Below are 25,761 nucleotides of genomic sequence, written 5' to 3'. Positions count from 1 at the left end.
GGCCAAAGTGAGTGAAGCACTCGAGCCCAAGAGTTCAAGACCAGCCTGGGCAACATGGCAAAACGCTGTCTCTACTAAAAATACAAAAAGTTAGCCAGGCGTTGTGTCGCACACCTGTAGTCCCAACTGCTTAGGGACTGAGGTGGGAGGAATGCTTGAACCCAGGAGTTGAAGGCTACAGAGAGCTATGACTGCACCACTGTACTCCAGCCTGGGTTAGAGAGACAGACTTGGTCCAAAAGTTAAGTAAAATATAAAATAATACAAAGGAATGAATGAATGAAAATGCTCCAGGCCTCAGGAGCCACATCTCCCCCATACGCCATTACCAATTAGACCCTGTCCTCAGGCAACGCACTTCTTGCCAACTCAGGGCAGCTGTGGGAAGGCAGAGGAAAAGGTCACCTCTCAGAGCTTGCAGCATGGCACTGACCACACGGGAAGCAAACCACATCCCCTGGGTGAGACGGGCAGGAAGGAGGTTCTGCCCCACATTTCTGCAGCAATGTTTCAGCACCAAAGTCTCCTTCAGAAGATCTCCGGTCTCTGTGGTTCTGGAAGTTCTGGAAGTTCTGCAAGTGATTTCCCACCAGTGCCTGAATGGCAGTCGGTTCAGTAACCAGCTAGGGGGAATAGGAAGGACAAGGTGGGGGAATGGGATGACAGTGCTGCCCTGTTTAAGAAAGAAACCAACCTAACAGGACGCGATGTTAACAACTGCAGTGTGGCATCAACACTACACAGACGTTTGCTAGTCAGGGCTCCCGGGAGTGGAGAATCTTTGTAAGCCAAGACACAGGTCCTTCGGATCCACATGGCAAGCCTCCAACAGCAGGCTGGGCCGCAGGTTGCACAGCAGGAGGGGTGCAGGGAGTGAGTCCCTGCTCTACACTCCACGCAGCTGTGGTCCAGGGCTTCTCTGAATCAAGGGCTGTGGGATGGCAACCACCGTATGGGTTTCCACAACAAGCACTCACGGGATGCTTCCAGGGCACACCTGCCAGGACACAGCAGCAGCAAGACAGACAAGAATTACTACCTTCACAGGATCTGCATTCCTGTGGGGGTTGCACTCCAGGGCAGGAATCTTCTCCCAATCAGGGTACAGGGAAAAGAGCAAAGCGCAGTCAGGGGTCTCCCCTGAGTCTGCAACTTGCCCAGGCCACAAAGCTCAGAGTCGAGTCCTTAGTGAACAGTTAGGTAAGACCGACTGATACCCTGCACAAAAGGCAGCAAATACTGACCCAAGCACAGAAGCCAGGACAGGCCTTCTGACGCCCAATCATAAACTGCTGTCTGGAAATCAGTGACGTCTAGATTTCTAACACAGGAATAGCTGCTGTGACATTCCCTCTTTTCACCTTTTTAAACAGGAAGACAAAATAACGTAGCCAAATGACAGACTTTGGTCTACCCCATTTCAACCGTTGGTCACACTTTAGTACCAAGGCCTACATCTAGTTCCCCCCACGTCCCTAGAACAGCTAGGAATACCATATCCAAAGGCTTTGAAACCAAGACCCCAAAGGGTAAGATCTCAGGCCTTCATTTTTAAACATACAAACAGCAGTGGGTTATGTAATTCAGCCCCCTCTAGACCCCACAAAATCAAGTACACAAATCAACTAAACATAATTTTGTGCTTGAAAACCTCCAGAAATAACATCTGCCTCCACTCTGTCACTCAACATGCTAATGACTAAATTTCAACACCGCTGCCAATCAATAACAGAAATAATATGCCAATTATTACTGCTGAATCCTCTGCAAATAAAAATGTTTCTAATTCACTCTATAGTGCTTAAAACAAGATCAGTATTCCCTGGAGAGAAATGATAGCTAGAAGGTAATCAAGACAGGATAAGCAGACATTTTAAAGCTCTAATTAATAAACAGAAATTAAAATTGATTGGGAAGACAATCACCCCACAATGTTCCTCAAGCGTTACCACATTGTAAGGAACATTTACTTCAGCACACTAGGTGCACAGGTAAGTTTAGCAAATGGTGACACTAACTCTAACCACTTCTAAAATCTACTCATTGAAGGACTTCCAAGAGGAAGAACGACGAGTCGCCCATGATGCCACTATTGATTGACATCTTTCAGATTATTTAAAACTCCAAGCTTCCAAAATCAAGCCTGGAATCTTTGGAATCTAAAAAGCTTAAATTTTATAAAGGATAGAAATACAAGGAATAATCCATCACTCAAATCAAACCAACAGGGGGTGGGGAACCACAAGGAATAGGAAAACAGATGACAAAAATGCAGATTATTGAGCCCTCCAGACAAAAAGATGCCAAACAGGGATTTAAAAACTACACTTTGGGTACAACACACACTGCTTGGGTGATAGCAGCACTAACATCTCAGAATTCACCACTATATAATGCATCAACATCACCAAAAACCACTTACCGCCCCCCCACCAAAAGCTATTGAAGTATTTTTAAAAATTAAAGACTTTAAAACTGCCGAGCGCAGTGGCTCACGCCTGTAATCCCAGCACTTTGGGAGGCGGAGGCGGGCGGATCACAAGGTCAGGAGATCAAGACCGGCCTGGCTAACACGGTTAAACACCGTCTCTACTAAAAATACAAAAAAATGAGCCGGGCGTGGTGGCGGGCACCTGTAGTCCCAGCTACTCGGGAGGCTGAGACAGGAGAATGGTGTGAACCCAGGAGGCGGAGCTTACAGTGAGCCGCGATCATGCCACTGCACTCCATCCTGGGCAACAGAGCAAGACTCCGTCTCAAAAAACTAAAAGTAAAAATAAAAATAAAACTTAGAATCTCAAACAGGGAAGTTGAGCACAAACCAAACACAGCAGACGGCACATCCCAGAACGGATGAGACCATGTGGGGCTGTGCACAACCAGATACATGCCGTTAAGGAGCGTTCAGCTTCCTATTTTCAAAGGCGCTCAACACTACAGAAAGTAGAGACTGTTGAATTTACCAGAAACTGTCATTTAAATCAAATGCTATTATTCTTCCAAGTCATCACTTACCTGAGTGATGGTATCAATGCTCAAAGCCATTCCCTAACTTTTCAAAGCTGCTCCCACGCACGCTTGGACTGAATTCTCTAGGAATAAACTTAATGGGGTTTAAAAATCAAAGGTGTAAGATTTGACAGCAACAAACAGGTTTTCTATTCTATTAGTAACTTAATAAAATTAAACTTCTATCAATAGAAGAACAGAATAAAAGTAATTTTCTCAGCCAGGCGTAGTGGCTCACGCCTGTAATCCCAGCACTTTGGGAGGCCAAGGTGGACGAATCACTTGAGGTCAAGAGTTCCAGACCAGCCCTGACAACATGGTGAAATCCCATCTCTACTAAAAATACAAAAATTAGCTGAGTGTGGTGGCGGGTGCCTGTAATCCCAGCTACTCAGGAGGCTGAGGCAGGAGAACTGCTTGAACCTGGGAGGCAGAGGTTACAGTGAGCCAAGATCCACCACTGCCCTCCAGCCTGGATGACAGAGCAAGAGTCTGTCTCAAAATTAAAAACAAAGCAAAACAAACAAACAAAAAAAAACCATAGTAATTTTCCCAAGTACAAATGAATGCTCCCTCCCCCTCAAAAAAAATTTTTCACCAGAAAGATTCCTTAGGAGTCAAACATATTTTACCTGTAACACCATGTTGAGTAAACTGTTCACAGCTAGAGTTGCATGAAACACTCCACAAAGTCTAGAATAACCAAATGTGTTCTAAAATTGTGTAGTACCAACGCTATAGCAAAATGCTTCCTAGTTTACTTCAACAATTAAAGGTCAAGACTTTTCATTTTCCTGGTCTTTCTGGACATCCCTGGATGTCTCAAGGCTGCTGCACTGACTCATCCCGCCCACTAATGAAAAATACAAAACGCCGAAGTCCAAGCATCTACTTGAATTTCTCATTTAGTAACAAAGCAGCCACCAGTCCTGATGGCATAAACAAAAGCGCGCTCTATCATCGCACAATGCTAGTTGTGAGGTGGGATTTCCAACACTAGAGGGCGCTGTCCCGCTTTCCCGCACGTGCCATGGGTGCATACCTACCTTATCCAGAGACAGGAAGTGCCGCGTGCTGGGTTCTGACACAACAGACAAGCACATCACTCGTTGTTCTTCTTGTACTTCAACTGTCCCCAAATACTCAACTGTTGCTATGCTTTTTTGAGCTCCTATGAAATTCCTTAAAATATTTTTTACTGATCAGTAACAGCACGTCAGGTTCCTTAAGGGCTCTGGCATATCCCAAGCAATCTCTATGCCCTCCTGCAAAGCCAGCACAGATGGAACACGCTGTTTGTCAGGGAACCGCCTGTCCTTCTAGCGGTTTTCACGCTGTTTAGTTCCAAAACAAAACAGTTTTAAATCCAGTCAAAGTCTAGTTCAGTCAATATTCACTACAGCTAGGATTCTAGTTACCAATGGTAATCATGAAAGATATTACAAACTGAGAAACAAAAGACCTTTATTTTTTCTCACTCCTAAATAATTCCATGACTGTCCCATGCATACTGTCCAGAAGTGATTTTTTTTTTTTTTTTTTTTTTTGAGATGAAGTCTTGCTCTGTCTCCCAGGCTGGAGTGCAATGGCACGATCTCGGCTCACTGCAACGTCCACCTCCTGGGTTCAAGCAATTCTCCTGCCTCAGCCTCCCAAGTAGCTGAGATTATAGGCGCCTGCCACCACACGCAGCTAATTTTTCTATTTTTAGTAGAGACAGGGGTTTCACTATCTTGGTCAGGCTGGTCTCGAACTCCTGACCTCAGGTGATCCACCCCCCTCAGCCTCCCAAAGTGCTGGGATTACAGGCGTGAGCTACCGCACCCAGATCCATAAGTGATCTTACATCAAACTAGAACATACTTTAAGAGTGAAAAATTATACAATGGTTTCTTCTCTCTCCTGTAGAAATGTTATCATAATTAAATGCTTGATCAATTGCTAAATCGCAACTTACAATATGAAAATCTTCATACACTTCAAATATACTGAAGAAAACGTCTACATGTAACTGAGGTGTGGCGTCCACCTGAATGAACAGCACGAAACGCTATTAAAGTGACACTAGAAGCCCAGGCACAAATCATACACAGACACAAAAAAGCTCCAGATCCCACTCAGGAAGAATGCACCAACACATTCGCATTTATTTTCTTTTTTTTTTTTTTTTTTAAGCAAATAACAAAGACCCAGTTTACCAGCTTTACTGTTTTAAACCTAAGCTTAACATTACATATTTAAACAATTGTCAAAACTTACTAAGTTGCCAGCATTCATGCACAACTAGAAAACATCCTTAATTTATATTAAACCAGAAATGTATTACCATTAATGCATTAATATCTTTCACTACTAAATACTGAAAAAAATTGAAATTATTTCTGTAGAAGAATCGTCCTGGCAATGTTAACTTCACAGCAGGCCGACACTACGTGGCTCACATTTCAGACACAATGAAAAGCAGGTCCATGCTGGTGTTAGTGTACAATCTTGTCCTACACTAAAGAGTCAAGACTCACCTTAGAGTACGTTTAATAAAAAAGCAAAGTGCATACAGAGATTTACAACAATTTTAAAGACAAAAAAAAAATGGTCCTATTATGTGGTCCCAACAATCAACTCAAAAGTCTATGACAAATAGAGGCTCCGATGAGCTGTTTATAAATACTTTAGGTACAATTATACTGAAAGTTGAGTTCGTTTGAAATCTTCAAAAAAATGTTCCTGTTAATCCTCAAATGGTGCTTGTTATAGTTTAACATTTCTGTTAAGCGCGTGCGTTGAACTACTTGTTATCCAAGCGCAGCAGCTGCTCCTTACCATTTATTGTTAAGGACTTTAACTGGCCGTCTTCTTCAACTTCTACTCTTTCTTGACCGTTCTCGACAATTCTGTAGGAAAAAAATTCATTTAAAAACCTTTCTGGTAAAGAAAATGCATGTGTGAGGCTAAGTTGTTTAAGGACATTACTGAAATACACCATGAATGTAAGTAATTTTCAGGCTGTAAAAACATGGCTGAAGCCAACCTGTGAACAATAATACATCTTCCTTTGCTAAAATAGAACCTGACAAAATAAATTGTGTCTCAAATACTGTACAGGTGGATGCTAAATACATGCAGAGGCTATAAAACAGTAAAGGCTTTACTGTTAATGATTTTCCATTTTACCATTTTAACAATGCTGCGGAAACTTATTACACTATATTACATTAAAGATTCCCTCTAATAATTCAACAGTTAAGTAACATTTAAGAGAAAAAGCTTTAATTAATGAATTTGGAGAGCAAAAGGTTTTCATGGCGCCAGATTTAGCATACAACAACCTCTATCTACTTCACACTCTGGGAGACGTGCAACATGGCACCAGTGAAACATTATGCCTGCTTACTAAAAATATAAAATGCAGAATACCACAGTACCTCTTTGTAGTGATTTTTCTGCCATTAACCATTTTAGTTGAAGTTGATATCGATTTGAAGTTGCCCATGCCACTACCACCAAATGACGTGGAAGAGAATGAAGTGAGGCCCCCATGACCTAGTGACCCAAATGAAGTAAATCCTACAGGAAAACAAAAGAAAAATGCTTAGAGAAATATGTCAACTAGTAATGCAAAGACAAGTCTGAAAGTTCAGTAGCAGACTATTTAATGTTAAGGCATAGAACCGCTGAGTAATAAACCACACAACTAGCAAGGCCTCGGCCGAAGTGCTGGGGTGCCCAGGGGGAAAGACTGTGTCTCAAATCCCTCGGTGGGGACTTTAGGGGAATGTGAGAGTGCAGCCTCTCCCCCTCTCCTCATGCAGAGCTTCGCGGGACCCGAGCAGCTTTCCTGACATGCCAAAGATAGCCCCCGCTTGTGGGTGGTCTGCTTGGCACCATCAAGCACATGTGTTGTGTTAATGTGAACATTCTGGAACCAGGACCGGTAGTAAGCTCCAACCAGCAGAGCAGCCTCAGTATCAAAGCTCTGTTTGCTTTGGCGTGGCTTGTAAACTCCATGGACTGTGATGAACACCCTTACCCCACAGGAACAGAGTGACCTCACCACCACAGAACAGCAAACCTAACCGGCTTCCCTTCTCTTTGCCACAGGACCACAGGGGATAAGAATCTAAATTATTAAAAAACTAAAATAATTGTAGAAAGAACACTCCAAGTATTCATCTGAAAAACCATGGTTCATGAACACCATTCTCAACTATACACTATGGACACTATCACAGCGTGGACACTAAAAAACTGCACAAGTTACACTAAAGCAAACCTATTTTTTGATACTAAAGCTGGTCTACTGGTTAGAGATTCTGTCCTGCTTCCAAAATCCTCACATTAACACAACTGACGCATACCTCTGAACATGATTCAATCATCTAGGCCCAGATACTGTCTAGGGCTGGTGGTGTCCTGAAGAAATACGTGAGCCAGGTACGTTAAGTTTACCTTTTCTAATGATTTCACTAGAAAGCAGAAACTAGTGAAATTAATTTTAGTATTTTATTTAATATAGTATATCCAAAATATTTCAATCGGAAATAAAAAAATCAAAATCATTTGCGATATTTTACACTGCTTTCCACGTTCCATCTTTGAAACCCAATGACTATTTCACACTCCCGCTGATCTCCATTAGGAGCAGCCAGGCCTCCAGGGCTCAGGAGCTACACGTGGCGGTGGCTACTGCACTGGTCTAGATTAAGCCTCGCTAAGTATTTATTCTTGTGATACTTTGTAAGGCATCTCAGAAGTGGAGAAGGCTTACACCTCCACCACACACACACACACACAGGAGCCACTGATTACTTTTTAAAAGGACTATTTACGTGGCATTTTTAACTAGCTTTCTTAACCTGTGGTCAGCATATTCCATGGTATCAAATGAGAGGATCTGCTGAGGGAAAGCACATCAAAACTGAGGTCCAATCGAGCAGAATTCACTACTTACCTAGCTGGCATGAGCAAAATGTTAAAAGAAAATAAAATTCTGACCATGATGAGGAAGGAATCCTATATAACAAGCTCTCCCAATTCTTATCGTGGAGGCTTAAAAATAAAAATGAGAGAATCAAAACAGCAGCTCCAAGCCAGGAGTGGTGGCTCATGCCTGTAATCCCAGCACTCTGGGAGGCCAAGGCGGGTGGATCCACCTGAGGTCAGTTCAAGACCAGCCTGGCCAACATGGCAAAAACCCTGTCTCCATTAAAAATACAAAAAATACAAAAAAAAAAGTCTCCATTAAAAATAAAAAATTAGCTGGGCCTGCTGGTACACACCTGTAATCCCAGCTACTCAGGAGGCTGTGGCACAAGAATCACTTGAACCCAGGAGGCGGGAGGCTACAGTGAGCCGAGACCATGCCACTACACTAAGAATGGCACTCACTAAAAATGAGACTCTTTTTAAATTTAAAAAAGGAAAAAAAGTTCCCCTGTGAAGAGAAACTGGATGAGCTTCAGAGGAAAGTGGGATTCTAACTCTTCAGGCTAAACACACAGGCATATCATGATATATGCATATTCACGTTACTCCAGTCTACAAGCTGTGTTTCCATCGGTGAACTATGAAGAGCTATGTGCGCGAGGCTGACACTTCACTAGTGAGTGAGCCTGGCCTGGGCTAGTGGTAAGGCCCAGCCTTCGATTCCATCCAGTGGGACACTCCTAGGATGCTATTTGTGCACTTTTGTTTTAACTACAAAGGAGGTTAGACAGCATGAAGGTTGGTGAGATTTTCCAAGTGCACTACTTTCCACCTACTGACACAGAACATATGTTGCCCCTTTTCAACAAAGTTGTTCATTACATTCTGGCCTTGATTATTATATTAAGAGGAGAAGATTTCCAAGTACAACATTCTTAGGAAGATTAGGAGAAAATGTAGGTTATTAAGCGCAGACCTGTATACCAAAAAAAGCTGGCAAATCTACAATGCTATTCTACGAAAGGTATACACATATTTTAAAGTACTCTAACTAAAAGAGTATTATGCTTTTATAAGTACTAACTGCTGTTAAGATAACAGAGATTAAACCTAGGGATTTAATACCTGTATCAAAAGAAGAAAATCCACTTCCAAAAGACGGAAATCCACTGAACGCGGAGAAAAACGACCCCGTCCCTCGGCTTCTGCTTCCTCTGGGACCCCTTCGATTCCCAAAGAAGTCCTCAAAAGGGTCTTCTAAAATCAAACATAAACACACATTATGAAGTCTTTTTTTCAAGTTTTTTTCCTCGTGTGATAGCTACAGTAAGAGAAAATAGATGTTTGTAACATATTCAGGGACAAAAAACTTAAGAGGTTGTAACAAAAGAGCTTATCTACAGGGTAACTGAAATACTACCTCACCAACAGTTTTACTAACTAGTTTAATTCAACTAAAACTACAATACATTATATCAAATAAATTACCAGGCTTAATTAAAAAACGGCACATATACACATTCTTTATGGAGCACCAATATGCACTTGAAACTCAGCTCTTTTCACATCACTGATTTGAGGTCCTGTTAGACGCTGTTCCTGCCGCGACCACTGGGAAAGTAAGAAAACCTTCACACGGCGGCTGTTGTGTTCCTTGGAGTCTGAGTTGCCTTCTCCAAAGCAATTCAGAAACAGAAAAATGGATTACCCTAACACGCACACGCGCGTGCACACACACACACACACACACACACAAGGAACGGGGTGGCCATGTAAGCTAAGTGTAAATACCTCATGAACTTCGGCAAAGGAAATTCCTTTTATTCTACGTTTGATGTCTCAAAAAACTTTTAAGGATTAGCTGAAATCAAATCTGAACAAATGTTAACAAGCAGACGTAAGATTACGCTTGAACGTGTCTCAACAGAACATCGCCGAGGTGAGGAAGCATCACGCTGCCAAGGGGAAACGCAAAGTGCTCCTGGAAATCAAGATCATAACTGACTGTTATGTTTTCCTCCGTTGCTATTAACAATCAACGAGTACTTACTAAAAATTCATAAAGTATACAAACCTTTTTAATTTACCTGGGTTCTGCGTTGGTAATTACTGTAATTTTTTCAGAAAAATGAGAAACCTGTGATAAAAGCAAGGAATCCTAATAGATGCATTAAGACATAAATGCACGCAAGGTAAAGACAAAGGCAAGCCAGGACCAACTACGGAATTAGTACGGCCTACTTGCAGGGCAGAGCGACCAAAGCAGGCAGTGGATACATTTGAGTCACAAATGTTAACAATAAACACCGCAGCACACAAGGATACAACAGCAAGCACTGAAATCAAGCAGAAATCGAGATTCATGAAGCAACTGAGGTTATGAACAAGAGTGTCTTGATCCAGCTACTCTGGAGGCTGAGTGGGAGGATTCCTTGAGCTCAGGAGTTTGAATCCAGGCTGGACAACATAGCAAGACTTTGTTTCTACTAAAAAAAATTCAGTGACTAGAGAAAAGCAGTACCTGAGGTTGACTCTGACCACACTCTGAAAGGACCGATGTACAGGTGGGCAGCCAAAATCCTGAGACGCTGGGTACCCCCAGGACCCACAAATAGTAAATAGTGAGGAGCAAAGGCTGAGGAAGCTTCCGCAGAGCAGGGAGGGCAGAGGTCCACACCGGACTACTACAGAGCTCATCAGAATGAAATTGGCCAGTCGGCTTTACCCAATGCCAAGCCCAAGACACTGAATCCCAAAGAAACAAACATTGGGAGAAGTGGTCACTGGTGACTTTTTGGAAAAGGTGGCCAAGAGATAGAAGAGGAAGAAGGCATGCATAGCCAGTGCCCGGACACCCCACAGGCCAACCCGCCCCTCCACCCACAAGCCAGCGTGTGAGGTGGAGACCTAGAGGAGGAGTGCCAGAACGGGGATGCCAACAAGAAGTTACTCAAACAGTTACCGACTGTGCAAGTTACTGCCCACATTCCACAGTCAACGCCCCCCGCCCATAAAAATAATCGTAAGATGGTCATAGGTACTTTGCAAACAGACCTTACCATCCCCCACTGTTCTATTCAAAGACAAGAAAGAACAAAAGCAAAGATGTTAAATCCTAACCTTTTACCTAAAACTAGGAACATTTTGTGAATTTCTCTATGACACAAAAACTTCACCCAATTCAAATAAAAATCCAAGCATTCTATTTAGAAACTTTCTACTTTGCAGCCATAGCCTGCACATCATTGTGTCAGTAAGTATTCTATCTGACATATCTACAATATATCCTCCCAGGTAAAGAAACAAACATTACAAATACAGTTAAAACTGATTGTGGTAACTCTCTTCATCTCCCCTAGGAGGTGACCATTAAAAAGCATTTCCGGGAGGGTGCAGTGGCTCACAGCTATAATCCCAGCACTTTGGGAGGCCAAGGCGGGCAGATCACTTGAGGTCAGGAGTTTGAGACCAGCCTGGCCAACATGGTAAAACCCTGTCTCCACTAAAAATACAAAAAAGTTAGCCAGGAGTGGTGGTGGGCATCTGTAGTCTCAGCTACCCAGGAGGCTGAGGCACAAAAATTGCTTGAACCCCGGAGGTGGAGGATATAGTGAGCTGAGATCACGCCACAGCACTCCAGCCTGGGCAACAGAACATGAGTCCATCTCAAAAAAAAAAAAAAAGGCATTTCTGCATTTCCATAAATTGAGGACATTAGCATAGATCTGTATGTAGTTCCAGCTCCTTAGGAGGCCAAGGCAGGAGAGATCCCTGGAGGTCAGGGGTTCAAAACCAACCTGGGCAACATAGCAAGACCCCTTCTCTACAATAAATTTTAAAATTAGCCAGGTGTGGTGGCACAAATCTTTAGTCCCAGCTCCTTGGGAGGCTGAGGCAAGACTGAGCCCAGGAATTCAAGGCTGCAGGGAGATATGATCACACCTGTCGACAGCCACTGCACTCCAACCTGGGTAAGAGTGTGACAGTGAGAAAGGAACTCACGTGGCCAGTCTCACTGTCCATACCTGAGTCCCTAAATCAAGTTATTCTTTTACACACTCTACAACGTTTATATCCTTCCGCAATTTCCCATTTATCAATGCTAAAACATTGGTTTAGTTACAATTTCTTTAAATCCATGGCAACTAAACCCTTAAAAGTTGTCCACAAGGAACTGAGCTTTTAGATGCATCTTGAACCCGTGTCTCAGTGATAACAGTATTAACCAAGTGATTTTAACTGGTTTGCATTCTAAGCTAAATTAAGACAATGACATTCATAATTATAATATCATCATCTACAGAAGCTACCTCAAAAGCTGGCTGAGTAGTATGTTATGAAAAGGCCAATGCTTTTCCGTTCCATTTTCTTGTATGAAAAAAATCTTTATCTTGTTTATTTCTCTACTGACATTTTGTAGCTTAAATATAATTTTTTACAATTCAGGTATTCACTGAATTTTAACTCGTAGAACTTCAAATATTAAAATCACAAATTATCCTAAAAATGAAGTCTCATTTATAACAGAAACAGTGCTAAGAAACATTAAAATAATTTCAATATTTATAATTATATACAGTTAAAAGTTGCTACTTGAGATCAGACAAGTCCTTATTTCAAGTAAGAGCTACTTATCACGTGCTGGTTTCTGTCGTTTTGAAAAGCAATCTAGAAGTATGTATTAAGCTTTTAAAACCTTCAGCCCCCCAAAATAAGACCAGTATTTTTATTATAAAAAGCCCTCAACCCAGCAATTCTACATCAGGGAACTCAACTCATCCCAAACGTGGAACTAAGTTGCTGAGTGTGCATAACCACGCACAGCCAAGCAAGCGTGTGAAGTGCCGACTTGAAGTGTTCGTGGCTAGCAGAGCTGGAGAGAAAGGCAGGGAGGCCTGTGGGCATAACAACTACACAGCGCGTGCTACAACGCTCCCGTGGGGCTCCAACTGGGGCGGAGGGGCAAGACCTCCTCCTCCTCTCACCTCATTCCCATTTTCAAATTCTTAAACCCAGCATGTATTATTACTTTTGGATTTATAAACAACTAATCATACTTTTATACTTTAGCAATAAATCTTAAGACACTTGTTAATCAAATGTGCTACCAACTTCTTTTTTACTTTACCTCACCAGAAAGAACCACAACCAGTGAGGTGCCTGCTGAAGGCCACAAGACCACAGAACGGGCAGTGGAAGAAAGCGGCTGTGTCCACAGAACCAGTTACAGGAACGAGGACCATCAATGACTGGAGTATTTCCTCCTCATTTTGTGACCAATATTTGTCATATATAATCTATGCATGTCATATTTAAGCACATATCAGTTTTCTTCCCTCTCTTATCCTCTTATGTAATATACACGTATTGCCTATTAAGTTATCCCGTATCAAGGAGAACCGTAAACATCCCAGGAGAACGTGACCTTCGCTGGGCAAGGGGCTAGTGCACTTTTGGTTGTCTGCAGGATAGTGGATCATGTTAGGTGGCTGTGACCTTGTTCTTGTCCTCACTTGACAATTAAGCCCTGGGTTAAGGAAATGCATATGGGTGCCAAGTTGACAAGAGATGGACATGTGGTTGATTTCATGTTCAGGTTGACTGGGCCATGCACAGAGTTCCCAAATATTGAGCCAAAAATCCTTCCGGGTGATTCTGGATGAGATTAGCATTTGAATCAGGAGACTGGTAAAGCAGCTTGCCTCCCTAATGTGGATGGGCCTCAACCAATCAGTTGAGGGCCTGGGATCCCCACCCCACACCACCCCACCCCGGGGGAGGAGACTGCTCCAGCCCTGACAGGTTTTCCTGGCTAGCCTCCACAGTGGTGGGGGTTAGTCATGAGCACCTTCCTTGTAATACACGTTTCACCCCCAGTGGCAGTTTCTCTAGACTCACGCAGATTCTGCGAAGCAAAACATGTATGCTCATCTCTTTAGAAGCATCTTTAAATGGGTCTTCAAACCTTAACTTCATATCCTGAGGTACAAACACTACTTGAAACAGACTGCATTAGGATTTAACTCTTGAGGACTAAGTTCTGATTTTTTATCTTGCCCAAATTCCTACCTAAAGGGCCTGGGGAGTCATGCCCTACAAACCATTTGAAATTGTCCTGCAAAGCCATCCTTTGTGGGGGAAAATGTGCATCTGTGAACAGTCTATTAACATGGCTAGATCTTTTTCTTCCAGACCCTCCCAATCCTGAAGAGATTAACTGGAAGTCTAGCACATGTTAAAGGTCTGAAAACGAAACATTTGTCATCTATTGTCTCTAAGGGCAGCCACTATAAGACTTCAAAGGAACCTTCATCTCCACAATCTTTTATCTTAACCTGAACACTTTTTTTCTATGATCTCAGGTCTTTAGACAAACTCTACCAATTGTCAACCAGAAAATGTTTTCATTCACCAACAGTCTGGAAGTCCCCCTGCTTTGAGCTGTCCTGCCTTTCTGGGCCAAAACAATGTATTTCTTTTTGTTTGTTTTTTTCCCAAGACGGAGTCTTGCTCTGTCGCCCAGGCTGGAGTGCAGTGGCGCGATCTTGGCTCACTGCAACCTCTGCCTCCCGGGTCAAGCAGTTCTCCTGCCTCAGCCTCCCAAGTAGCTGGGATTACAGGCGCCTGCCACCCTGCCTGGCTAATTTTTTTATTTTTAGTAGAGGTAGGTTTCACCATGTTGGCCAGGCTGGTCTGGAACTCCTGACCTCAAACGATCCATCCGCCTCGGCCTCCCAAAGTGCAGGGATTACAGGTATAATCTGATTGATGTCTCATACCTCCCTATAATGTATAAACCAAGCTGCACCCTGACCACTTGGACACATGTTCTCGGGACTCCTGAGGCTGTATCACCAGCATGGTCACTTATATTTGGCTCAGAATATATCTCTTCAAATATTTTACAGAGTTTGACTCTTTTCTGCGACACTCTTTCCATTTCAATGTTCTGGGCATCGTATAGCAAGAGCTTCTTTAAAACTTTGCAATATCATGCTATTCCCTGAGGAATACTAAGACCAATGCATTAAGGGGCCCATAACATTAACGATGCACTAAACTGACAATCTAAAGAACAGTCACAAATTTATGACCAAAAATATATATATATATACAATGAATTTAACAGTGTGAGAAAACTGACAAGACACATGTAACAAACATTTACACACATACAAACTTAAAGAAGAACACTGAGGAAGTGGAGAACATGTTTTAAACCCACACATTTTCTCTGAGCTTTACCAAGCATGAGAACCTGATGGAACAGGAACAGCTTAACAACAAAGCGAAGGGGATTCCCACCAACCGCATTCATCTCACAGCAGCACCAGTGCAGGGCAGCACTAAGCTCGCCCTTCCTCAGCACACTCCCGCCCACGGCCCAGGAGAGGCCTGCTGTCATGATTTCAGGACTCACTGTCAATTCCCCAAGTGCAGAGAAAAGCTGGAACAAAAAAATGACAGCAAAACAAAACTGAAAAAGCATCATGGCTATTTCAAACAAAGGAAAATGTCACTCTCTCCTGAAGTTCCAAAGCTAAAACCTAGATAGCTGCCCTCAAAAGGGAGAAACACTTGAGATTCAAAAGACAAGCATGAAAGACAGACTTCCTCTGCTCTCCCAACTCCTCTCAAAACCAGGCACTCATTTATTACAACTCACATGTTTTGAATGGTGTCACTCACATTTTCAGAAGTAGCAAACAACATAACTGTTAGGAATCTGGAATACAATATGCAATGGGAGCAAATGAAGAACACGGCCAGAGCTCCGCCCTCAACTGCACACCCTGAGAACGGGGCTTCAGTGTTTCTCTCCACTGCTGAACCAGTACCTAGAACAGTGCCTGGCACTAAACGGCAGGCACGCCATATTTGTTAAATGAACACCACCACTTTCGGCTTCCCATATAATTGTTTTTTATTACAAGTATAATTTCTAGTTACATCCTAGGTCTGGTTAGAGTAATCTGTTTCCAAAGTTACAAAAATCTATCGAAGTCAAAGAATCCACAATGCACTGGAATCAAATTATTCTATTTCACATGCAAAAGGGCCGACATGAGATGAGGAACACTGGCGTCAGGAGGAATGGGCCTCTTCCCAACCACAGTCCTCATTCCTCAGGGAAGAAACCACCAGAACAGCAGCAGGCTCCGGGCTCTTTTCTGAGCCCTACTCGCAGATGGCTGATACATCTTTCCTCCACCATCACACCTTCCACCTCACTGTGCCCCTACACTATCATACTTCCTATAAATGCTGGTACTCCCTAACCCTGTCAAAGCCCAACACAGTATCAGCTCTGTCTGCAGCCTCAACTTTAAACCACTCTTCCTACATCTTGCACCTGCAGTCCCAGAGCATCTCCTCCTGGGAGCACTCAGGATACGGCAACTATCTCAATCTCTGGAGTCGTCCACAAGTTCACCAGGGACCAAAATCCCACTGGAAACAGATGATGCGAAAACCCACAAACCTACAAAGGACTCAGGCAACGTCTTGCTCAGGTGACTGTCATGCCAACAATGTGAACCAAACACTATACAAAGACCTGCTGGGGGACCAACACCACAAAATACAAGGGAGGAAACCACCAGAGAAACACTGCCCACAAACTCTCATGGCATGGCTCAAGCCCTGTAGAGGGGTAGCCAGAGCCTCAGTTCTCACAGCAGAGAAAATTCTCAAAATGACCGTTTCCAGGAACCATTTCCTCTCCCTATTTAAGGAAGGAGGTCAGAGGAAACAAAGGTCCTGAAATGACCAAGTAGGTACCGAAAAACAGCACAAAAGAAGCTGCAGGCCACTAACATGGCACCCATCCTCACTACCCAGGATAATTTTCAGTAGAAATGAAGGGCCTGGCACGGTGGCTCATGCCTGTAATCCCAGCACTTTGGGAGGCCGAGGTGGGCAGATCACCTGAGCTCAGGAGTTTGAGACCAGCCTGACCAACATGGAGAAATCCTGTCTCTCCTAAAAATACAAAATTAGCTGGGCGCGGTGGTACATGTCTGTAATCCCAGCTACTTGGGAGGTTGAGGCAGGAGAATCACTTGAACCCGGGATACGGGTTGCAGTGAGCTGAGATCACGCCACTGCACTCCAGCTGGGCGACCGGATGAGACTCCATCTCAAAAAAATGAGATACTTCCAAAAAACAGCTCCATCTCAACACGAGGAGTTCTCAAATATGCACACAACCATACATGAGTTTGGCATGTTCTCCAAGAAACTCTCACCAGGTGAGAGGAAGAGCATGTGGGGACGCTGGGCGGGACTGCCCGCTGCTTCATGACCATGTGAAATTACACATAAGGATGATTCCAACAACTTTAGCCCGAAACCAGTCTCGTACATCACGGTTTCATTTTTTAACCTTTCTTTCTTAAATTTTTAGAAATGGCATCTCATTATTTTTCCCAAGCTGGACTCGAACTCCTGGGCTCAAGGAATCTCCTACCTCAGCCTCCCCAGCAGCTGACATTACAGGGGTGCACCACCATGCCCGGCTTAGTATGTGATGTTTTTATGTGTATTTAAAAAGACTCCTTAACTTCTTCTAAGTGACTTGTGTGTAGGTGTGCATGTGTATGAACTCTGTCCTAAAGTAATCAAAGAACACTCATTACAAACAAACTGCTATAGCGCCGTGTAATGACAGTGGGTCCAGGTCACCAGCACACACTGATCCAATCTGCTGTGCCACTCCCATGCCTGTACTTGACCCCTAACTTCTAGCTCTCATTAACATGTCTAACTTTGGCCAAGCACGGTGGCTCACACCTGTAATCCCAGCACTTCGGGAGGCCGAGGCGGGCAGATCACCTGAGGTCAGAAGTTCGAGACTGCCTGGCCAACGTGGTGAAACTCCGTCTCTACTAAAAATACAAAAATTAGCCAGGTGTGGTGGTGGGCACCTGAAATCTCAGCTACTTGGGAGGCTGAGGCAAGAAAATCGCTTGAACCTGGGAGGCAGAGGTTGCAGTAAGCTGAGACCGTGCCACCGCACTCCAGCCTGGGTGACAGAGCAAAACTCCGTCTCGGAGCGAGGGGTGAGGGCACATGTCTAACTTTAAAAGTTCCTCCTTCTTTCACCTTTCAAAATTTGCTGCTTGGCTGTGAATTTCAAAGACTAGCACAAAAATCCACCCGTTAGAAATATGATGTTAAAGTGGTTGAATCATGGCCCCCAAAAAAGATACTAGAGTCCTAATCCCCAGTACCTGTGAATGTGACCTTACTGGGAACAGGCTCTTTGTAGATTAACAAGTTAAGATGAAATCATTACAGTGGGCACTAATCCAATACAAATGATGTCCTTATAAAAAGGGGGAACTTGTGGCTGGGCACAGTGGCTCCTGCCTGTGATCAGTTACTTGGGAGGCTGAGGAAGGAAGACTGCTTGAGCCTAGTGGTTCGAGGCCAGCCTAGGCAACACAATGAAACCCGTCTCAAACATTAAATCCAATGGACACAGAGACAGACACAGAGGAGATGATGTCAACATCGGACAGGACATCTGTCTGCAAACACAGGGAGAAGAACAGCTGGAGAAGGGCCTGGAGCGGGATGGGACACACCTCAGCCTCAGAGGCAACCAGCCCTGCAACACCTGGGTGTCTGTCACACGGCCAGCCTCCAGGACTGGGAGATGATACATTTTGGTAGTTTAAGCCCCTGGTTTGTGGTACGGATCAAACTCAAGGCTGTCTTCAGGGTTGTGCTCTGGCTTCTAGGGAAAGAGCCTACGAGACGCCCGGCCTGTACTTCAGGGCTGCCACCTCCCTCTCTTGCTTCTTCAGTTCTATCTCCAAGGCAGCTGAGGTGGTCTGACCAAGGACAGTATCAAGGCACTAGAGGAAACCATTGTATTCTAGATACACTGTCAGTCAGTCCAGCTCGGGCAGCTCCTTGACACTTAATGGTGTTGCCGGCAGCACCCCAGCTCTGGCCCGCTGCGCTCCTCACTCAGCGGCTCCTCGTGCTCCTCACTGAGCTCCTCTGCGTCTCCAGGGCTGGCCCCGTCCTCGCTGGATATGAGCCCCAGCTCCTTGCTGAGGGCTCACCCAGGCCCCAGTTACATCCTGTGCAGGCCTCAACCTCACTAGAGAGCGCCAGGTCCTCGCTGGATATCATCACATCCAAGGCCTCACTGTTCTCTTCACCAGGGCTGTCCTCTGTGGCCTCCTCCACCCTGGGCAGTTCTACTAACTCCTCACTAGGCTCCAAGTCCTCACTGGCCACTTCCTCAAACCCTGGGAGAGTAAAATGACTGACTCACTATCATCATTTAATCACAGGTCAGAAAGGCAGGTTACTCTCCTCAATGCACTCATTTTTCCTCCAAGAAGTCTGCTTTCCTTGGTTCTACATACCACAGGATTCCTCCCCTATTGCTACAGAGCATCATTCATACCACAGTGATGCTTTACAAACGAAACTTGTTGCACTGCTAAAATAAAAGGCCTCTCTGGAAACCTTGAAGGTTAGCTTTGGTTTTCCAAGAATATAAATAAAAATGTGAAGTTAAACCCACAGGCTTTTCCCAGATGGTAATGCCTGCTATGAGTAATGGGATCAAAAGGCACTATTATCAGGTACCCTTTCTTTCCTATCTTCGAACATCATTTCACTGAGCAATAGGGTCCTCTAATAATAAAATAAAGAGATCATCTTAACTCAAATAGGTCCACTGCCTATTAATAAACTTTTCCAATTAACATTTTGACAAGAGCTCATTTTCATGTGCTCTACATTCTGGAAATTTCAACAGTCACCTAGCCTCAGCAGTTTTGATTGTATCCCTCCAATTCAGAGGCAGCATTCCTTCCAGGCTGGTGTTAGAATCCGCCTCCACGACCTCTCCTGGGAGGGCTTCTGCTGTAAAGGACGGGTTCCACACCGCAGGCCCAAGTCTCCTCGGCCACAGCGTGACAATGAGCACTGCCTGGTGCTCAGGCACAGAGCTGCATACCGTGTGTCCAACACCCGGCACCCCTTCACCCTTCCCCACCTACCATGAGGGAGGTCTGAATTACAGCAGGGGTTCTGCATTCTGATAAACGTAAAGTGCAGCTCGGAAATACCTTACAGTAGATTTTAAACTACTTTTTTGTCACATGGAAAGTACACCAGGTCTAGTAAATATGATTTATCAACAGCGGTCCCCAACCTTTTTGGCACCAGGGACTGGTTTCATGGAAGACAATTCTTCCACACAGCGGGTGGTGGGTTGGGGTAGGGGGATGGTTTCAGATACTGGATTCTGATGAGGAACGCGCAACCTAGGTCCCTCGCCTGTGCAGTTCACAATAGGGTCTGTGCCCTTATGAGACTCCAATGCTGCCACTGAGCTGACAGGAGGTGGGGCTCAGGCAGTAACGCTTGCCTGCCTGCCCGCCGCTCACCTCCTGTTCCTAACAGGCCAGCTCGTAACAGGCCACAGACCAGGGTGTTGACCCCTGAACTACATCATTAATAAGCAGAAATCCCTCTGGCTCTGCATCCACACCCATCTACACTAAACATACCGCCAGCAGGCTGCACAGTGACTACATACATATAGTAGCCAAGGAGCAGCAGCTTCCCCTGTGTGTAAATCCTGAGAGCCTGAAAATGGAAGTCATCTAGAACACCTACAAGAACGCAATGAACAAGTATCACTGCCACACTAATCATGGGAAACACAGGGTCTTAAAATAGGTCTGTATGTAAAATGGAGCATTTAACAGTGCAGCATTTCAGTAAGACTAGCACCTCTCTCCTTGGACTAGGGGTAAAAACTCACATATTCACTCACATCTAATTAAATCTCTGTATCTTCTTTACAAGTAATTGCTCTATGGCTTGGTGTATCAGATTATTTTCCCCAAGGAAAACAAAAATTGGCTACAATTCAGTCACTAAGGGACCCTTCCCCTTTGAATTAAAAAATAATAATAATGTTAAGAAAGGGCCGTTTAATCATAATGTTAAGAAGGAGCCTGTTTAATAATAATGTTAAGAAAGGCCCATTTAATAATAATGTTAAGAAAGAGCCCGTTTAATAACAATGTTAAGAAAGGGCCGTTTAATCATAATGTTAAGAAGGGGCCCATTTAATAATAATGTTAAGAAAGGGCCCGTTTAATAATAATGTTAAGAAAGGGCCCGTTTAATAACAATGTTAAGAAAGGGCCCATTTAATAATAATGTTAAGAAAGGGCCGTTTAATAATAATGTTAAGAAAGGGCCCGTTTAATAACAATGTTAAGAAAGGGCCCGTTTAATAACAATGTTAAGAATGGGCCCATTTAATAATAATGTTAAGAATGGGCTGTTTAATCATAATGTTAAGAAAGGGCCGTTTAATCATAATGTTAAGAAAGGCCTATTTAATAATAATGTTAAGAAAGGGCCCGTTTAATAATAATGTTAAGAAAGGCCTATTTAATAATAATGTTAAGAAAGGGCCCGTTTAATAATAATGTTAAGAAAGGGCCCATTTAATAACAATGTTAAGAAAGGGCCCATTTAATAACAATGTTAAGAAAGGCCCCGTTTTATAATAATGTTAAGAAAGGGCTGTTTAATAATAATGTTAAGAAAGGCCCATTTAATAACAATGTTAAGAAAGGGCCCATTTAATAATAATGTTAAGAAAGGGCCCATTTAATAATAATGTTAAGAAAGGGCCCGTTTAATAATAATGTTAAGAAAGGCCCTGTTTGGCCGGGCGCAGTGGCTCACGCTTGTAATCCCAGCACTTTGGGAGGCCGAGACGGGCGGATCACGAGGTCAGGAGATCGAGACCACGGTGAAACCCCATCTCTATTAAAAATACAAAAAATTAGCCGGGCGTGGTGGCGGGTGCCTGTAGTCCCAGCTACTCGGAGAGGCTGAGGCAGGAGAATGGCGTGAACCCAGGAGGCGGAGCTTGCAGTGAGCCGAGATCACGCCACTGCACTCCAGCCTGGGCGACAGAGCAAGACTCCGTCTCAAAAAAAAAAAAAAAAGAAAGGCCCCGTTTAATAATAATGTTAAGAAAGGGCCCGTATAATAATAATGTTAAGAAAGGCCCCGTTCAATAATAATGTTAAGAAAGGCCTATTTAATAATAATGTTAAGAAAGGGCCCGTTTAATAATGTTAAGAAAGGCCCATTTAATAATAATGTTAAGAAAGGGCCTGTTTAATAATAATGTTAAGAAAGGCCCATTTAATAATAATGTTAAGGGCCGTTTAATCATAATGTTAAGAAGGGGCCTGTTTAATAATAATGTTTAAAAAGGCCTGTTTAATCATAACGTTAAGAAGGGCCTGTTGAAGACGCCTGGTCTCAGACGTCACGAGGACAGCCTGTTTCACCTCGTGTGCCCTAGAAGAGAAGCCATGGTGTTGGAAGAGTGGGCCTTCTTCCTCGCTTGGTCTCCATGAGAATCACGCATCAGAGCACAGGACTTCAACCCCAACACTGCCCTGTCCTGCAAAGCAACAAATGCAGTTTGCTGAAGGCTAAAGCAAGACGCAAAGGTCATTTTTAAGACAGAGATCAATCCGTAAATTATTTTTCTTAAAGAAATATTTCTTGCCTGTGAGGGTCGATGAAGGATGGATGTAAACATGGTTCTTTCTTGAGCTGTTTCTGCTGATGGCAACAGTGATTACAGCAAATGCACTTAAACGATGAGCAGACCAGTCTCCCGGTGCCCTGATCTGAAATCCCCTGCTTAGCTTCAGTTTCCCTGAAAATGCTAGAGGCCACTGACTGTCCTTCCTCCCTCAGAAAGGGGCTTTCTTCAAGCCAGCCAGCCCATAATAAGGTGTAAGAACAACCTCTTTGAATCCCCATTTGAGATACACTGAAGAACTGCACCATGCAAAAGGCCCAAGACCTACCAGACATGAGAGTGATTCTGCTTCTTCGTGCCTGCGGCAGGCAGGAGCTCCACGTGTCTCCCCTGTATTATCTGTAGACACAACTGCTCTTCTCTTTCCCTCCTGGGGGTTGCAGGTGGTGTTCAGTTTCTTCACCCATGCTCCAGGCAATGAAGAAGGTAAACACACAATGTGCTTCCTTCTCAGTAAGTCAAAAGACAAAAACAGCTACAGGAGTACATGTTTAATCCTGACCTCTCAGGTCACCCAGCGCATCACTCAGAAAGTCCCAGTGGTTGAGAAGGCTCTAACAGGAGACAGCTAACAAAAGTGCCTGACCCAAACTATGCCCAAGACATACACCAAAGCCTAGGACCAGGCATCAAGACTCAGATGCCGTTGATGAGAAATCCATTTTCCTACAATCAAACAGCAGCTGTAACAGCGCTGTCTCCCTTAACAAAACCATTCTGTCCCAGCAAAGGCCTCCGCAGTCTTGCTCCAGAGGTGCCTTTCTGCAAGCTCTGAACAACAGTCCTCACACACAGTGTCTACGGATAAAGGTCTTGCCAACAGTACTATGATGCTTAATGATTTTAACAGGAATATGATGTGACAAATTCACACACAAATAGGTTGTTCAATGGGAAACAACATTTCCAAGACACCAGTACCCGTGCCCTTACCACTGTTTCATCTGAGGGCAAAAGCAAGTTAATTACGGCCATACACAACAAACAAAAAAAATACATTAAGCCCTTTATTATTTTAATTTTTCAAGTTGTAACTTAAAACAAATTTTCAAAGAGGAAGAAGAGAAAAGATTCTACAGCTCCTGTGCTGCTTTTTTTCAGACAGGGTCTTGCTCTGTCACCCAAGCTGGAGTGCAGTGGCCCAATCTCGACCTCCCAGGCTCAAGCAAATCCTCCCACCTCAGCCTCCCAAGTAGCTGGGACCACAGGCACATGCCACCACGCACAGCTAATTTTTTGTATTTTTTGTTGTTGTTGAGACAGGGTTTCACCATGTTGTTCAGGCTAGTCCAATGCTGCTTTAAATACAAAGTTTCATGACAAAATACAATTTTATTTTTTTTTTTGAGACGGGAATTTCACTCTTGTTGCCTAGGCAACAATGCAATGGCACGATCTCAGTTCACCGCAACCTCTGCCTCCTGGGTTCAAGTGATTCTCCTGCCTCAGCCTCCCAAGTAGCTGGGATTACAGGCATGCGCCACCATGCCCAGCTAATTTTGTATTTTAGTAGAGACGTAGCTTCTCCATGCTGGTAAGGCTGGTCTTGAACTCCTGACCTCAGGTGATCTGCCCGCCTCAGCCTCCCAAAGTGCTGGGATTACAGGCATGAGCCACCATGCCCAGCCTAAAATACAATGTTAATTCAACAGAAAGGCCATACTAAGCCCTCACTTGGGTCATGGACACACACCAAGTCAACCCACATGATTAACTTACCAAAGAAGTCAAATGAAAATGGGTCCCTTCCACCAAAAAATTCCCTGAAGACATCATCTGGGTTACGGAATGTGAAGCCAAATTCAAATGGACTGTCAAAATGACTTCCACCTGCACAAATACAACACAGCTTTTAGTTTATGAATTTTGGTGTTTTGTAGGCAAAGAATTCTTTGTTGACAGAACATTATACAAATCATGATCTAATAAAAACAAAAATATTTCATAAACCTGAAGTTCTCTATAATTCAAAACATGAGCCCTGTACTGACACAAAGTGAGCGTGCCCAGCGCTGATGGCATATGAGTGCAGCAGTGGCCCCTTCGACACTACTTTTCACCATCTCTAAATCCGTGATCGGCATATAACATGTAACATTACACACCATTTTTATGATTTGTTATGAAGGTTTATGAAGACCAAGAGTATCTGCATCCACTTTGACAACTGCCTTCCTGGAGCCACAGAAGCTGCCGCGTGGCCCCAGTAGGTTTGGAGCAATAATTTCCCAACACCCCTGGGGAGGCTGGTCACAGCCCAGTGACCATGGGAACTTTTGGAGACAAAGTCTACGCCCTTCAAGGTCATTATTTTAGCTTTTCAGGAAAATCTGCTCTTTAAACCCTTAGGATATTTTGACATAACGTCAAGTGCTGATCTAAGGCTGTATGTTCACAATATATTGCAGTATGGTTACAAATTGTTCCTATCTATAAAAAGCACATCAACATATACTTCTAGTCTCATAAAAAGATTTTTAAATGCTATCAATTTCTCTGTCCTCTCCCCAATTTAGTTCGCTTTCTACGTTGCATCTCTATTTACTGATACAAAATCGACTCTGACCAAGAGACTCGTGATTTACAAACAACTTACTTGCCAAGACCTTTTGTCTTCAAAGAAAACACTCATGTACTTACCTCCTCCTCCACCATTTAATCCTTCTTTGCCATATTTGTCATAGATGTCCCGTTTCTTAGCTAAAAATTTAAAGAAAAGTCAGTAAGGCCAAGTTCCTTTTAAACCCTTAATTCAACAGATAAGGTATGTCCCAAGTTGTAAATCGGTTTTCAATGTTTTACAATTGAATTTCAAGGAGTATGGCCACCCTTTCTTTAAAACAAAACAAAGCAACAGGGAAAACTTTCTGTACCTCTCTCTTGAAAAACAATTCAAAAAAAATTCAGTATGTTGAATTTTTACAAGTTATTACAAATATTTAAGTATTTACGGCCGGGCACAGCGGCTCACACCTGTAATCCCATCACTTTGGGAGGCCAAGGTGGGCAGATCACCTGAGGTCAGGAGTTTGAGACCAGCCTGGCCAATACGGTGAAACCGCATCTCTTGTAAAAATACAATAATTAGCCAGGCATGGTGGCAGGTGCTTCTAATCCCAGCTACTCAGGAGGCTGAGGCAGGAGAACAGCTTGAACCCGGGAGGTGGAGGTTGTGGTGAGCCAAGATCATGCCATTGCACTCCAGCCTGGGC

The 25,761-nt window shown here is 43.7% G+C and overlaps 1 protein-coding gene across 3 annotated transcripts in view; it reads right to left on the bottom strand.

The window, feature by feature from the left end:
* DNAJB6 (DnaJ heat shock protein family (Hsp40) member B6) overlaps window positions 1-25,761 on the bottom strand; it is an 80,858-nt gene that overhangs the window by 26,419 nt on the left and 28,678 nt on the right. For all 3 annotated transcript variants that reach the window (XM_058428598.1, XM_032753234.2, XM_058428596.1), the window contains exons 4-8: window positions 25,190-25,249; window positions 24,269-24,379; window positions 9,058-9,189; window positions 6,432-6,573; window positions 5,830-5,900 (exon numbers count right to left, since the gene is read on the bottom strand). In XM_058428598.1, the coding sequence (XP_058284581.1) occupies window positions 5,830-5,900; window positions 6,432-6,573; window positions 9,058-9,189; window positions 24,269-24,379; window positions 25,190-25,249 (516 nt within the window). The remainder of the gene's footprint in view (window positions 1-5,829; window positions 5,901-6,431; window positions 6,574-9,057; window positions 9,190-24,268; window positions 24,380-25,189; window positions 25,250-25,761) is intronic.

This window comes from Hylobates moloch, unplaced genomic scaffold, assembly GCF_009828535.3.
Source record: "Hylobates moloch isolate HMO894 unplaced genomic scaffold, HMol_V3 SCAFFOLD_1, whole genome shotgun sequence".
NCBI classification, from domain to species: Eukaryota; Metazoa; Chordata; class Mammalia; order Primates; family Hylobatidae; genus Hylobates; species Hylobates moloch.
Note: the sequence above shows the minus strand (reverse complement) of the source record. Positions and strands in the feature narration are given on the sequence as shown.